We start from the raw sequence: 16457 nt of genomic DNA, 5'->3' as shown, positions 1-16457 counted from the left end.
CCAGTATGGCTACTCCACATGTTCCTGCCACCTCACGGCAGGGTGCACACCAGGGAAGACAGCAGAGCGGATTTCACCCTGCGGGGCTTGGGCAGGTGTGGCCTCTGGCCGTGTCCGACTCCCACAGAATATGGCACAGAAACAACAGGACGTTTCTGACAGCTCCACAAAGGCACACCTCTGTGTAGTTACCACCTGGGGGGCTGGCCCAGCAGGCAGGTGTGCGTCCACTATGCCCCCAGCACAGCACACAGGCATGGGGCAGGCACATGGTGTGGCCCGGCCTGGCCCAGCCCAGCCCACCAACACAGATGGCCACACTCCTCAAGCCATGGGTGCTGACTGCAGCCCGCAGGTAGGAACGGCCTTTGGGTTGGTGCAGACAGGCATGGCACACGCCGTCCAGAGATGGAAACAGCCTCTGGCGCGTTGGTCAGGGCTGGGGGAGTATGTCACCAGATTGGTCCCCAGGGCCCCTCCTGGCCTTGCTGCCTGGCCCAGAGGACCCCCCGGGGATGTGGAGTCCCTCATTCTATCTGCACAGAGGCTGCTGCCAGGACTGTGCCCCGCCAGCCCATGCTCCCCACACTGCAGATCCCCTCCTTCAGACGGTCCCAAGAGCCTGGCAGCCCAGCCATTGGTCTCGGTCTCTGTGACCCATGGCCTCAGGACAAGAAGGCACAAGAACAGCACATCAACATGCTAGATGCAGCAGACTTCAGATACACAACATTTTTAAAGAGAGACTTTCACTATAGTGTGTGTGCACTCACAGAAGAGACAGAGAGACAGAGAGAGGGAGGAAGTCAGTAATCAGTCCCCAGGGGGGATGGCCATGCCACAGTCCCTTCCCTTTTGTTCTCCTCTTGGGATTTTCAGAGTGTACGCATATGCGCCAAGTGTGAGTTTCAAGCCTCCAGGTCCAGGACTCGAACCATGGTCTGCCACATGAGAGTCCAGTGTTTAACCACTATGCCCCCCCGATACACGATTACTGCTCACACCCAGAGCAGTGACTTGGTTCTAGACGTACTTCTGAGGACAGGAAAGCCGGGGTGGAGGGAGGACTGCAGGAAACATCTCACACCCAGAGCAGTGACTTGGTTCTAGACTTACTTCCGAGGACAGGAAACCCGGGGTGGAGGGAGGACTGCAGGAAACAAGCATCGTGCTCAGCTGCCCCGCACGGGCCAGGCTCTCAGGTGTCCCCCAGACACCGAGCACAGCCCCGCGTGCTCACATATGTGCTAGCGCGGCAGCTACGCTACGTGGGCCTCCTGCTCTCCAACCCCACCCAGCGGCAGCACCTCTCTTCCCTGCAGGCCCTCGGTCCCACGTGGTGGATGCCCCTCTGGGCCAGCCCCCAGCAGGGCCCGTTGCCTGTGGTCTCAGAAGTGGTCCCAGGTCTGACCATGGCCCTCAGCAGGTGTCCTGACAGCTCCTCTCCACCTCTCCACCCCCTGACACATCCAGGAGACTTCAAACCCCACTGCCGGGGTTGCCTAAGCCCCTGCCCACTGCTGTCACCTCTTGCCCACTCAGCCCTCGACATCCTCGTCCTCTCCGTGATGGCTGCCATGCAGGGAGGACGCCGAGCTCTCTAAGGTGTGAGCCCACCAACCACCGCCTCACACCCACAGCTGCCAAACTCCGCTGGACCTTGGCTGTCCACACTGCACGGTGCACTCACTGTCCCCATGGGGACCACAGCACACGTTGCTGACTCCCTGCTGCCCCGGCCCCTAGGCTGCAGGTAAAGGGCAGACAGGCAGTGTGAGTGGGGCCCTTGTGCCAAGGTGCTGGGTCCAGCAGAGACACCTTCAGATGAAGACCTTCCCTGACTGGCGGGCCAGGCTCTGAGTAGGGCTGATGGCCTGCCCCAAACCTCCAGCTGAACACAGCCCCACCCACTGCAGGGAGGACACCCACAATGGCTCCAGGAAGGAGGTCAGCCCTTTTTTTGGTCTCTGTGGTCAGCTCCCTGAATCCAAGTGGGGCTTAGTAGCTGAAGACAATGCCAAGGACTGACTCGTGACGGGTTCAAGGGCTCTGCTCCCAGGCAAAGGTGGGCACTACCTCATGGACACTCTGAGCACAGGCTGCCCTGCCCACCCTGCAGGCCTGGGGTTCCAGTTATACCAGCTGACACTGCGGCTCCACCTCGGAGTCAGCCCTCGTGGACAGCACCCACTGTGGATGGAGGCTGTGACCTCGAGGTCAGAAATGCTGTCAGGGCCGGAGCCCCGGGGTCTACCGAGCTGCAGCAGTCCCTGGGGCTGAGCCCCTTCCCCAACAGTTCTGAGCTGAGGCTGCCTGTTTGCCAGCCAAGGACACGCTGAATTTGCATCTGGTGACGGGGAGACACCTACAGGCCCCTCCACCCGCCGGTGGTGCCCAGGGGACCTGTGATTAGCAGTGCCACAGCCTTTGTGAGGGGGATGACGAGCATAGTTATGTCCCACTGCAGAACACTGGGGAGAGGTGCACCGCGTTCCCTCATGCCAGCTGCTCTACAGCAAGGGTGAGGGAGGAGGAGCACGCACGATAAAACATTCCCCGGGAGCAGCGCCAGCCAGGCCTCCTGCCGGGAGGAGCCCGGGGCCTCCTCGCTGGCCCCTGCTAGCTGCCAGGGCTCAGGCCAAATGCGCTGGGCCAGCACATGCACACCAGCAGTGCCAGATGCTCCCGCGGGCCTTGGCTCCCTCCCGCCTGCCACCCTGCCCACGGCCCCGTCCCTCCAGGCGTCCCACCTCACAGGGTCCCAGACAGGCAGACTGAGGAGCTGTGTGTGCTGTGTGCCTTCGGGTGGGGCAGAGGCCAGCCCCGGGCAAACCCTGGGTACTCGGGTCGGATATCATAACCGTCTCACGCCGAGGAAAAAGACAGTGAGGGATAGGACACAGGCCCCGAGCCCCACGCATGGGCCCCTCACTGGCAAGGGCAGGGTTGCTGGCTGAAGACGGGCCCAAGAACCGAGGTAGAGCCGATGGCCTGCCCACCTGCAGGAGGAGGAGCAGGTGGGAGTGTAGAGGGGCAGTGGTACTCACAGACACTGAGGGCCCCCGGGCTCTACCTGAGGCAGGACGCCCTGACACTTGGCACAGGAAGTCACAATGCACAATGCCGAGAGAAAAACCAGAGGCAGGGCTGGTCCCTTCGCCCAGTGGTTAAGGGAGCCAGGCCCCTGCGTGAATCGAGTCCTGGCCCTAGTGCATGAAAAACATGCTGGGCACGTGTGCGTGCACGTCCAAAACCTCCACGGGGGGAGAAATGGAGAAGGGACGGCAGTGTGATCACATCCCACAGAGGGGCTTTCTCCCTCTCCCTCTCAGTTTCTCTGTGCCAACGGCATGCATCTTCCATCTTATAGAAGAAAAAAAGAAAGAAAAAGAAAAGCTAGGGACAAAGAGAATACGAAGCTCCACCACGCACGTCCCATGTGCACATGCATGTACCACCCACAAACATGTGTGAGCCCACGGAGGGAGCTCGGGATACAGGTAGTAGGAGGGGCTCAGGGCTCACTCCTGCTTCCCACTTGCCAGTTTGCTGTCACTGCCGAGGGGTGAGCTGGAATCTAGCAGGAGCAGAGGCCAACATCACGCTGGCACCCCAGAGGGTCTAAGTACCAACCACCCAGCTAGAGCAGAGAGCCGCCCGGACCTGCGGCAGGACCCAGGAACAGGCATGGGACCGCGGGGGATGCGGCTGTCTGTCTCGGCACTACCTTGCCTAGCCGCAGCCCACACGGACAGACTGAGAGCCCTGGCACGTCTGGTGAGAAGAGTTGAGGGGAGGCTGATGCCCGTGTTCGGCAAGGGGCCCTCAGAACCCTGGTGGCCAGGGCAGGAAACCCTCTTGAACAGCAGGTGCTCAGCTCCCCGTTGCCTGCATAGCCCCAGGCCTAAGTGACATGTGGCACTGCAGGCTATGAACTGGGCAGTCAGCCAGGTGAGCACAGCCCTGGGGAGTGACCAGGTGTCTGTCTCACTGCCTGAACCATGGCCTGAGCACAAGTGGACTCTTTTGTGTGTCTAGGAACTCAGCCCACTTGCCACCCTCGGGCCCTGGAGATATGTCCAACTACATTCCACTATTTGGCGGCTGACACCCTTCGAGGCCCAGATTCACCGGTCTGCCTGCAGAGGCGGCCGGACAGGCTAGCTGCTTCCTTCCACAGGGCGAGCTGGGGAGCCCAGTGTCTGCCAAGGGCCAAATGGCCGAGTAGGCAGGACTGCCCTGGAAGCTGGAGGATGCGGGGCAGCGCCCCAGGCCTCCATCCCAATGGCCCTGGGGCGCTCCGCCTGGTCTGCTCCTGTCCACACAGCCTCACCCCGTCTATCCTTGGTCCCTGCATCGTGGTTTGGAGCTTCTCTGTGCCTAGCCCAGGGCGAGGCTCTCCGGGCAGAGTGGACACAGGAGTCAGACCGCCTGGCTCCTACAGCCAGTGCCAGTCACTCTTCTTCCTGTCCCCGGGGTTCCACAGGAACACTTTGTGGGGCTGAGAAGGGGAAGGAGCACTTGTCCTGCCCTGGCCTCCCCTAGACACAGGAGGTACAGGTTCTGCATGACTCACCCAACACTGGGCGCTCCAGCACCTGAGAGTAACAGAAGCAAGCCACGTCGGTTCTCAAGGTATGGGGTTTCTCGGCAGGCCACAGCGTGCAGGCCACAGGGAAGAGCGCCGCCCCTGGGTCACGGCCCTGTGCTTCCCGCAGATGTGGGCCGGGTGCGGCTGATGCTGACAGAGGGCCTGACCTTGACCGACAGCCTGTGCTGGCCTCCCTGTACCTCTCGGGACCTCAGCACTTACCCAGGAGTGACAGCAGGTGGGATGACCAGGATGGCCAGCAGCCGGGCCTGGTGCAGCGCCTCGGCCACGTGGGTGAGCATGTGGATGAGGCCCCTGCGAGGGAACAGAGTGAGGTCAGCAGTGCTGGCACCAAGATCCCACCTGGGCACCTGTGGGGCTCCCTGACACCCACTGCCTTGGAAATGGGTGGGCTGGTCCCCAGCCTGAAACCCTGATGCAGGGCAAGTGGAAAGCCCCTTCACTTCCCACCCTACTTCTGGGTGTGGTCCCAAATGACACGGCACGTGCACCGGAGGAGCCCCGCAGACCAGTAAATGGGTAGAAGACAAAGGCTGCCCTCCACCCACCTGGGCCCCACTCGGAATCCGGCTGAGCCCATCCCTCCTCACACTTGGGTTCTCTTACAGTGGGGTCTGTGAAGTGCCCAAGAGACACCCAGGGAGGGTAGCCCAAATGTCCAGGGCCCCAAACACCCAGCTCCCCTGAAGAAACAGCAGGAAGGCTGCTGGGCCCAGGGCACTGAGCACGCGGGGCTGGTCAGCCTGAGCACCTCCTGAGGGCTGCGTCAGGTCAGGCTCAGGACAGGAAAGCGTGTATGCCCTTTCACTAGCGCCCACACATGAGGGCAAGGGGCACCCAGGTTGGGATGAACAAAGAAGAGGCGAGGGCTGCAGTGAGTCTGCACAGGCCGCAGTGTGCCCTGAGGGGCAGACCCTGCCCTCTCCCAGCACGGGCCACATGCGCCCGTCAGGACCCCCTGCCCCGCCCCACCCCGCCCAGCATCCACAGCATGCAGACCGTAACCAGTGCGCCAGCTTGAGCGGAAGCCCATGAGCTCTGCCCTGGTGGCCAGCTTTGCAGAAACTCCATCTGGAGTACATGTGGCTGCAAGGCCAGGTGCCAGCATGGCAGCCCTGCATTCACCGTGTCTGGGAGACCCTGTCACTGTTCACTACAGCACCCTCAGGGCCAGCTCTGTCTGGAGGGATGACAGGTCCCACTCTCATGGACACTGGGAAGAACGAGGCCAGGCAGGCCCCACTGTGCTCTAGTGCGAGTCTCTGGGCAGGTCTTTGACCATGGTCCCCTGGGGCCCTGGTCCTCTGGGTAACACCAGGATCAGGGGCCAGCCACATGCTGACTGCTGGATGGGAGTGGTGACTCAGTCTCCCTGACGTGGCCCAAACTGGACTGCCACTTTGCCAGCTGAGCGCCAGTGGCATCCATGGGAGAGCCCTTGGCCCTAGACAGTCAAGGCACGCACCACCCAGCTGCCCTTCCGGGGAACAGCAGCACCAGCACAGTCAGGAGCAGGCCTCGGGCAGCCTGCCTCGTCCTCTGTGCTGGCCCCACGGCTGGAGTTCTCCAGGAGCACCACTTAGAGGTGGTGGTTGGGGAGACTGTTGCCCATACTCCAAACACCAGAGCACAAGGTGTGTCCAAGCCCAAGGGGCTCAGAAGCTGGTCCCTGCCAGGAGGGACCTCCCTAGCCCCATGCCTGTGGGCCTTGCACTGCCTAAGGTGTCTGTGACTGTCCCCAAAACAGTGATGGGATGACCTTCTCTGGGGCCGCACCAGGCCCATGGCCAGTACTGGACATCTACCCCAAGCATTTAGACTTCATGGAGTGGCCAAAAGCAGAGGGCAGGTGGGAGTCAAGGCTACCAGGGTCCCAGCTGTGGTGGGTGCTGGTGTCACCCGGAGTGTTCTTACTGCCAGTTGCTATGGGCATGGGGACAACGTAAGGAGCCACTCCAGGGCTCTGGTGGGACCTACAGCAGCAATTTCCCTGCCAATGGTGTTGCCAGCAGACCCTGCAGGTAAACCTGACCGAGCCTGGGTCCAGAGAGTGTGAGGGACCAGAACCCACTGAGCTCAGTCCTGGGCTGGCACACTGGGGGATGGGAGTCTAAGTGGAGGGCAGAGGGGGCAGGTGAAGATGGGCGATGGGGTGCCTGGATGGCAACCTGACCTCTGTCTTGAGAGCCTGGCCTCCCCTGGGCAGGATGTGGGGGGTTCACTATGGAGCCAACACACCCACCGGAAGCTGCCGGTGCCACCAAGGAGCCGCTGCCTGCTCCCTTAGCAAATGTCCCTATCTGCCACTGATTTACACCTTCTGGTTTGGAAAGTGCCCTAAGACCATACTTAATGAAGAGAGCGCAACTGGGGCCAGCAGATGGCGTAGTGGATACACTGCTGGACTCCACGTGGCCAGCTGGGATTCAAATCCTGGACCCGGTGGCTTGAAACTCATGCAGGGCATGTGTGCGTGCGTGCCAAGATTCCAGGAGAATGGCCATCCTCTCGGGGTGGGGACTTCTCACTTTCTCTCTCACTGTCTCTCTCTCTTTGGTGAGCACACAAGCTATAAGACAAAAGCCTATTTTTTTTTTTAAATAGAGGGATTGTAGGGACTTTTCGGTGTCTGCTGGCCAGACCTGCAGCTGCCTTGTGGCGGCCTAGCCTCTCAGCACTGTGAGGGGAGGATCGGGGCTGCTGGCTGAAGTCTCAGTGCCACCCTCTCCTGTCTGTCGACACCACCTGCAATCCCACGGGGAGGAGGGAGCCACCCTTCCACAGGACTCTGGTGGAGGCACGGGGGACCTAGAAGCCTGTCAGGGTCTGTGTCACAGGGACCATGGAGACTAGAGGCCCCTGAGGACCACCTGCACAGCCCTGGGGGGAGCTCTGGACTCTTTCAGGCAGGAAAGGGGGGGATGGCTAACTCCACAGTGAGGCCCACAGCCTCTGCCTGGGAGTGGCCACACTAGCCAGACAGTGCTATGAAGAGAAGAGCTCTGAGCTGGAGCAGGCAGCCTGTGGGCACCGCCCCGACCCCTGTCACGGAGACACCAGGTCACCACCCCTGCTGGCCGAGGTTAAGCACTCGCATGCCTACCTGTTGATCAGCTACTGCCTTTCTAAGACAAACTGGCACTTGTGAAAGGCCACAGGAGCCTCAGAAATCTAGGCTAGATGCCCAGAGGGTGATGGGAGGGGGCAGGAAGACGTGACTAGAACAACAGTCTTATTAAATACTCCCATAGTGTGGGGCCGGCAGGTGGCGTGGTGGTTAAGACACTGAACTCCCACATGGCTGACCACAGTTCAAGTCCTGGACCTGGCAGCTTGCTTTCTCACTTTGCCTTTGTCTCTCTCTGGTCAAATTAAATAATAAATAAAAATGAAGTCATTAGTTATTTATTAAATAAATAAACAACTGTTTAAAAATAAAAAAATATTCCCATGTGTGTCCCGTGGCCAGGTTTGTTCTGGGAGGTGCCCAGGCAGCAGAATGCCCAAAGGAATCTGCGAAAAAGCTGGTCTTGTCTGCTTGGGAGCCTGGACAGCGCCTGTCCACTTGTGGCTCCTACCTCCCCTCCCTGCTGCAGCCTCTCATTCGGGCCCATGGCCCACCCCGGCCCTCCAGCCTGACAGTAATGACCCATCAGGAGTCTGGGCACATTTGGGGCCATAGGAGGCCTGGTGGTTAAGAGGTGCTGGACTCCCACATGGCCAGCCATGGTTCAAGTCCCAGACCTGGTGGCTTATTTCTCATTTTCTCTCTCTCTCTCTGTTCCTCTCTGGTCAAATTAAAATAAATAAATAAAGTTAAATAAAATAGTTACTTAAAAAAATAAAAGGTCTGGGCACCCTGGCCGGTTGCTCTCTCTCTCTCTCTGGTGTGTGTGAACATGTGCTCTGGCCTTCTGTGGTCAAATTAAAAATAAATAAATAAAATAAAGTTAAATAAAGTAATTTTTTGGGGGGAGATGTTTTCACTACAGGGCGTGTGCGCTTGCCAGACAGACAGAGAGAGACATTAGAGACAAAAAGCGAGAAATCATCCCCCAGGGGGGATGGCCACACCGCAATCCCTTCTCTTCCATTCTCCTCTTGGGATCTTGGGTACGCACGCACACGCGCCTGGCGTGAATTTTAAGCCACCGGGTCTGGGATGTGAACCGCGGTCGACTACGTGGGAGTCCAGTGACATAGCCATTATGCTAACTGCTGGTTCCCAAATAAAGTAATTCTTTAAAAGAAAAAAAAGAATTTTGGCCATCTCAGGGAAGGGCTGCCCCCTTTATTTATTTATTCGGAGAGGTTTTTTTTTGTTTTTTTTTTTGCTATAGGGTGCATGTGCTTGCCAGAAAGACAAAGAGAGACAGAGAGACAGAAAGCGAGAAATCACCCCCCAGGGAGGATGGCCACACCGCAATCCCTTCTCCTCCATTCTCCTCTCAGGATCTTGGGCACGCACGCACACACACCCGGCGTGAGTTTAAGCCACCGGGTCCAGGACTCGAATCCGGTCGACTACGTGGGAGTCCAGCAACATAGCCGTTACACTAACTGCTGGTTCCAGCAAGGGCTGTCCTTTGGCAGCTCTGCCTTCTTAACTCTAAAATGGAAATGAATGATGGCAAATCTCTGATGAACAGATCCTTCCTCCCAGGGTTAGTGGGAAGGCTGGGGCTGGCGGAGTCTGTCTCCAGCTCAGAGGGATCCCCTCACTCAGAGAGTGCTGGAAGGTCAGCCTTGGCAGTCCTGGGAGGAATTCACGGGGTACCTCACTCTAGGCCAGAGCCTAGCAGGTTCCCCCCAGATTCAGGGAAACCTCATCCATCCCCCATGGAGTGCCCCCTTGTGGTCTCCTTCAACTCGCCTGTCTCTAACTTCCTCCTGGTCACTGCTGGCCCTCCCAGCATGGAAGTGGACAGAGGAGAAAAACCTCTCAGAAACACCCACTAGGGAGTGGGCTGGGTGGACCCTGGCTGAGGGTTCCCCCACAGCCTGCCACTGGAGAGGCCAGGCTCTTGGGGATGGAGATGTCAGGCTGCCAGCCAGGCACTCAATTGCCTATCCTCACCTGTCCCCTCTGCCCACCATCGTCTCCCTGCCTGTGACACAGACCCTGCCAGGCCTCTGGGTCTCCTGTGCCTCCACCAGGGTCCTCTGGGGAAGGGGGAGCCCCCTCCTCCCATGGGATTGGAGGCAGTGTGGAAAGGAGAGGTGGTACCTTGGCCATGGCCAGGGCCTTGAGTCACTGCTGCAGAGCCTGTTCACAGGGGATGCCATGTGGGCCACACCACAGTCCTGCTGTGGGCCAGCCTCTTCCTGACATCCCAAGGGAGGCTCCTTCATGTCCAAACTCCATCTACGTGACCACCACCTGGGCACCATTATCCCACCAAGTCTTCACGTTCTCTTTGCCACCCACGAGAGGAGGCGTCAGGGCCGGCATGGCAATGCGGTTGAAATTGGCAACTCCTGGCCTCTCTGAGCAGACCCCACCTTCCTGAGGTCCCACCCTCACCCCCAGGTGCAGACTGTGGGAGGAAGGCCTCTCAGGTGGGGCTCCTCTGCCCCTGCTCCTCCCTCTGCCAGGCAGCCGCCCAGCCACAGCTACTCACACGTGCTTCTGGCTCAGCAGCTGGCTCCAGACCTCCACTACAAAGCCATCAAAATGCTGGTTCTGGAAGAGATCAGAGCAGGTGAGGAGGCCCCGAGGAGACCCAGGAGGGTCAGATACAGAGGCTCCTGCCTTTACCCAGCTTGTAAGAATATGACCCAGTCACTCATGAGGCGAGACCCCAGCCGGTGTCACATGCCCAGAGGCCTTTTTCTGAAGGGTGGATGTGAGGGTTTCCCACAGCAAGAGGGCAGAGGGGCTGGGGCTTTCATGCACCTTGCCCCGCATCTGCTTCCCTAATCCCAAGCCAGCAGATGGTGTAATGGTTATGTTGCAGGATTCCCACATGGCCGACTGTGGTTCAAGTCCCAGACCCAGTGGCTTGAAACTCATGCTGGACATGTGTGTATGTGCCCAAAAACCCAGAAGGAGAGCGGAGAGGGGGATGGAGGAGGCGTCAGGGCCGGCATGGCAATGCGGTTGAAATTGGCAACTCCTGGCCTCTCTGAGCAGACCCCACCTTCCTGAGGTCCCACCCTCACCCCCAGGTGCAGACTGTGGGAGGAAGGCCTCTCAGGTGGGGCTCCTCTGCCCCTGCTCCTCCCTCTGCCAGGCAGCCGCCCAGCCACAGCTACTCACACGTGCTTCTGGCTCAGCAGCTGGCTCCAGACCTCCACTACAAAGCCATCAAAATGCTGGTTCTGGAAGAGATCAGAGCAGGTGAGGAGGCCCCGAGGAGACCCAGGAGGGTCAGATACAGAGGCTCCTGCCTTTACCCAGCTTGTAAGAATATGACCCAGTCACTCATGAGGCGAGACCCCAGCCGGTGTCACATGCCCAGAGGCCCTTTTCTGAAGGGTGGATGTGAGGGTTTCCCACAGCAAGAGGGCAGAGGGGCTGGGGCTTTCATGCACCTTGCCCCGCATCTGCTTCCCTAATCCCAAGCCAGCAGATGGTGTAATGGTTATGTTGCAGGATTCCCACATGGCCGACTGTGGTTCAAGTCCCAGACCCAGTGGCTTGAAACTCATGCTGGACATGTGTGTATGTGCCCAAAATCCCAGAAGGAGAGTGGAGAGGGGAATGTGGTGTGGGCGTCCCCCCTGGGAGGTGATTTCTCACTTTCCCTCTCACTGTCTCTCTCTCTCCAGCAAGCACATACACCCAGAAAACCTCTCCAAAAAAAATAAAAAGAAAAGAAATACCAGCCGCCAGCAGGGAGGGCTTCCCTCCGAGAAGGACAGTGGCAGCTGGGCTTTGCCTCAGGGAAGCTCCCTAGTCCAGCAAACACGTCTCCTAGCCCTGGGGCCCAAAGGAAGCAGGCAAGAGGAGGTAAGGGCTGGCCTTGGATGAGCCCAGCAGCGGGCTGGTGGGAGGGCTGGGAGGCAGGGCCTGGCACCTGTGCTGACCAAGCCTGGCCCGTGCCCAGAGGCCCTGAGGGCTGCACAGGCCTCACCTTTGCCACCTGGACCATGGTTTTGCTGAGCTCTTCTATCTCATCCTCACTGTCGAAGACATTCCGGAAATCGTCGTAAGTCCAATCCTCAAACAGGAGCCGAGGCACTGGGGGAGAGGGGTGACACACACACAGAGGCTGTGACTAGGGACACGGGGTAGCCCCATGCCTGTTTTCCCAGAAGGGCATTCCCTTGTTCTCCAGAGCAGAGTCGGACCGCAGACAGGGATGGATGGGTAGGCCCTGATGCCCTGTCTGCCCACCCGCCCGCCCTGCACCTTCTGCTCAGCCCTGTCACCAGCTCCTGAGCCTCCCTGGAGCACCTCTCCCTCAGCCTGCTCCCTACACTCTTACCCTGCTACCCCAGGCTCTCACTGCGGGTTGGGGCACGTGTTCCTCCCTCACTGGCTAAAAGAGACAGGGGCACAAAGCCACCAAGCAAGGAGAAAGGCCTTGGTGGGCCACGCCTAGATGGGCAGGACAACCCAGGATTCGGGATGGACCGTGTGCTGTGAACGTCAGGTGAGAGTCTGGAGGGGGAGAAAGCTACGCTTAAGGCACCAGAAATAGGAGACCTGGATCCCCTGGTCCTCCCATAGGGAGGTCACATCATCGAGGGCTCCATGCTGTATGAGGGGGAATGTCCCGACTGCTTCCAGGCCTGCTGCACTCACCTATGCGCAGGCCCTTGGCTTGCTTCCTGATGGCTCGCATCCACCCTGTGCGATGAGGACAGAGCCGTCGGCAAAGGGGAAGGGCACGAAGACCCAGCTCCCCTGGAGGAAAGCGCAGCAGCCATGCAACAGGCGGTGAACACCCCCGGAGCAGCCCTGCACCACCCTCCCCTGGCCGTCGCCCTCTCCTTCTGTCCTGGCCGCTAATCCTCCAGACGCTAAAGAGCAGCTCTGAGCTTATCTCCCTGGCTAGAGAGGCTCAGAGCCCGTGGTCATCCAGGAGGCCAGGGGGCTGCTTCCAAGGCTGTCCCCTCAGCAGCCCTGGAGTTCAGGGCTGCTTCCCTGGGCTGCAGGGTGGCCAGAACCCGCCACTCACTGACATCTGACACATGGTCACCTGCACAGTCCACGCAGCATCAGAGAAACCCACTCCTGGCCTGTGACCGCCAGAACTGGCTGTACCACCCCGCCCTGGAGCCATACACGTGGCTCACCACGTGAACTCAGAGATGTGCTATGGGAGACGGGGCCCTGCCCGAGCCCCACCTGCCTCCCGGAGTGACAGCGGACGGGGAGCCCACAGACTCTCCTCCCTGCCCAGGGGCTGCCTGAGCCATCTCACAGCCTGTCCTGCACACACTCGTGCCTAGCTTGGAAGAGCAAGGGAAGGCCTCCTCCACGGTCGCCGGGACTGCTGCGCATTGGGGTGGACAGTTCTGAGGCACTCACTCAGCCTCACAGAGGGTCCCACAGTGGTCCCACTCAGAGACCACCCTCACTCATCCTGCCCTGCCTCACGGCCTGCTCTCAGGGCTCGCCCTGCGTATAAAGGGCAGGCCGCAAGTTCACTGCACTCAGGCTCACGCTCACGCACACCCAGTCACACCACACACCCCCACTCTCACGCACTCTTACAGTTACACCCCGTCACACTCACACAGACGCGCTCCTGCACACTCTTCTCAGCCTTCGGGATAAGCACAGACTAGCAGGAAGAGTGAGAACCTTGGTCCACATCGTGAAGGCCCGTGATCTCAAACATCTCGCGGCCACGCCTCTTCAGCTGCAGCCACACCGGGGAGATCTGTGTGAACTTGCCCCCAAAGACTTTGGCGATGTCATAGCCGTGGCTGTTCCACTGGCGGAAGAAGGAGAGGGCAGACAGAGCACAGGTGAGCATGCACTGGCCTCACCCCGGGCCTCACTCTGGCTGCCCGAGACTTCAGCCTCCACCCAGGGGCCCTTCTCCCACTGTGGGCTGCTGGGACCACTGCCCATAGCTCCTCAGGGAGCAGCACCAGGTCATCTGTGGGTGGCCGTGAGGAGAAAATCCTGGTGAACCTCTCAGAACCCTTCACTCTGCCGATCCAGGGCAGCGTGTCTCCGGCTATAGGGTGCTGGCGCAGCAGCCCAGAGAAGTCAGAACACAGAATCCTGTCACCACCTGGCCAGGAGAAAGCCTTCTTCTCCTGGGGGCTGGGGGTAGCCCATCTAAGCCCCGAGACCTCCCTCTGCACTGAGGGGCCCAACGTACTGGAGTGACGTAGCCCAGGACCTCCCCGGTGAAATGTCTGTCCCGGGCTCTGGACGAGCAGTAGCTGCGATGCTCAAGAACGACATCCTCAGCTTTGAGGTCCGTCACCACCAGCCCCCGATCCTGGACAGGCTTATCTGAAAACTGAGTCTGCAACACAGGGGACGTAAAGAGATCAGCCACCAAACAGTGCAGGATGCGGCCTGGGCAGCAGCACCGGCAGGCCCTCCCGTCCTTCCAGGGCCGTCTTGGATCACCTTGACACAGCCCGCCCAGGGGTCCTGCAGGTATAGGACCAAGGCTATGGTGAGCAGTGTGGGTCAGAAAGGCCCGCTGTCAGGAAGCAGATGGTGGCCCCCGAAGGGCTAGTCCCCCTTGCTCTGGGCTGGAGGTCAGGCAAGGAGCATGCACACCCATCTGGGTAGCCCAGGGCCATGTGTCTCTGGGCCGGTGAGAGCATGCCAGGCCTGCGATATTCCACTGGCCACTCTCATCTGCCCTCACCCCCAGGCGCTCTGTATACACATCTGCCCTCACCCTGCCTCCACTCCTGGAAGCCCTCCAGCAAGTTCTCAACTTGCATGTTTTGTCTACACTCCAGGGCCTGCCTCAGCTTCCCCCTGGACATTGCCAGACCCTGGTCTCACCCCTGAGATACCCACTGTGTGGGCTCTCTGCACTAGAGCAGGGTGGAGAACGTCGGTGAGTCCAGGCCTGGGTCGGTGGGCCTGGCTTGTGGCCTGCTGGGGCTCAGGGGTAAATGTGATGGGAGATCCACCCTGGAGCTTATAATCCCTGGGACCATTCTAGAATAGTACAAAGGCCATGCCACGAACGCAGCTCATGGCCATATTAAAGAACACGAGGATGAGGGTGTAGGTGCTGGAAGGAGGTAGAAGCTGGAAATTATCACAAGAGATGGGCTCCAAGGAAGGCAGGACGGAAGGGACAGAAGTAGCCCACCCCCTGCAGAGCCCAGCTCCACAGGCTGCTTGCACACAGGGCTTAACCAGTCAGAGCCTGCAACCACACGGCTGCCCCACCGCACGAGAAGCCAAGCCCCTCCAGCTTCCTGGCTTGTAGGCCTCAGGCACGTAGGAGAAAGCAGTGTGGGTCAGCTGAGCCCGTGCAGTCACCCCTGGCCCCCAGGTCACCGCACCTTCTCCAGCAGCGTCTTCGAGGCAGCTTTTTTGGCGTCTGACTTTGACAGAGTGGCCTGAGCAGAAGCACAAGCCAGAGCGAGGCAGAGGAGCTGGAGGAGCATCTGCATGGTGGGCGTGTCACGGTGGGGTCCGCCCTTGGCGTCCTGGGGGCTGCAGAGAGAGCACGGCACATGGAGAGAACTGGCGGGGCGGCACACGCTGGGGACACCTCTACTGGGAGGGCGCTGGTCCAAGCCTGGCCTTGGCCCCGAGGTCAGAACTCTACTGAGGAGGGCGCTGGTCCTGGCCGGGTTTGGGCCCGAGGTCAGAACTCTACTGAGGAGGGTGCTGGTCCTGGCCGGGCTTGGGCCCGAGGTCAGAGCCCTGCCCTGGGCCTGCCCGAGTCAGATCTGCAATATTTCTGGGCTGCCTGGCTGGGCCACCAGTGCCCCTGAGACATCCAGAAAGGAGCTTCCTCACAGGCCATAGACTTCCTGCCCACCGGCCATCCAGAAAAGCCAGCTCCCGCCTCCCACCACCCCGAACCCAAAGAAATCTCAGCCTTGACAGGGCTTCAGTGTAAAATATTGGAGACACAGAAGGGATTGGAAGGAAATATGAGGGACCGGCTGGTGGTGTGGTTTTCAAGGCACTGGACTCCCACATGGCTGGACCATGGTTTGAGTCTTGGGCCTGGCAGCTTGAAAAATCACATGTGTGTGCACACCTAAAATCCCAGGAGAAGAATGGAGAAGGGACAGTGGCGTGGCCATCCCCCCAGGAGGTGATTTCTCACTCTCTTTCATTGTTTTGCTCTGTCTTTCTCTAATGAGCACAAATGTCCAGTGGCAAAAACCTTTAAAAATAGGGCCCAGCAGTTGGCATGGTGGTTAAGGATGCTGGACTCCCACATGGCCAACCACAGTTTGAATCCTGGACCTGGCAGCTTGCTCTCTCACTTTCTCTCTCTCTCTCACTCTGTCCCTCTCTGCTCAAATTAAAATAAATAAAGTTAAATAAAATCACTCTTAAAAACAAAAACAAAAATCCTTTAAAAGTTAAAAAAAGAAGAACAGATGAATACCTATTTATGTAATCTCAGGGTGGAGAAGGCTTTTCCAACTAGGTCAGAAACAGGAGAGATTATGAAGGAAAATACTAGACTTTAGTAGGTAAACATGCAAGCGCGGCCCAGCCTAGATGGAGCGGCAGGTAGCATACTGGACCGCACTACTGGGAACCACATGGCCGGGTCACCGCCCCTTCCCCAGCAGCGTCTTCGAGGCAGCTTTTTTGGCGTCTGACTTTGACAGAGTGGCCTGAGCAGAAGCACAAGCCAGAGCGAGGCAGAGGAGCTGGAGGAGCATCTGCATGGTGGGCGTGTCACGGTGGGGTCCGCCCTTGGCGTCCTGGGGGCTG

General features: G+C 59.3%; 1 protein-coding gene across 2 annotated transcripts in view; it reads right to left on the bottom strand.

The window, feature by feature from the left end:
• Positions 1-15208, bottom strand: part of CHID1 (chitinase domain containing 1) — a 40095-nt gene extending 24887 nt beyond the window's left edge. Inside the window, exons 1-7 of one of the 2 annotated variants that reach the window (XM_006164407.2) lie at positions 15056-15208; positions 13897-14046; positions 13368-13500; positions 12363-12407; positions 11689-11795; positions 10872-10933; positions 4814-4906 (exon numbers count right to left, since the gene is read on the bottom strand). In XM_006164407.2, the coding sequence (XP_006164469.1) occupies positions 4814-4906; positions 10872-10933; positions 11689-11795; positions 12363-12407; positions 13368-13500; positions 13897-14046; positions 15056-15166 (701 nt within the window). In that variant the 5' untranslated portion in view covers positions 15167-15208. The remainder of the gene's footprint in view (positions 1-4813; positions 4907-10871; positions 10934-11688; positions 11796-12362; positions 12408-13367; positions 13501-13896; positions 14047-15055) is intronic. The other variant, XM_027766690.1, reaches the window with a different exon arrangement.
• Positions 15209-16457: the final 1249 nt, after the last annotated feature.

This window comes from Tupaia chinensis, unplaced genomic scaffold, assembly GCF_000334495.1.
Source record: "Tupaia chinensis unplaced genomic scaffold, TupChi_1.0 Scaffold143624_1, whole genome shotgun sequence".
In the NCBI taxonomy this organism is placed as follows: domain Eukaryota; kingdom Metazoa; phylum Chordata; class Mammalia; order Scandentia; family Tupaiidae; genus Tupaia; species Tupaia belangeri.
The sequence above is the reverse complement of the archived record's forward strand: the minus strand, read 5'-3'. Positions and strand labels throughout refer to the sequence as shown.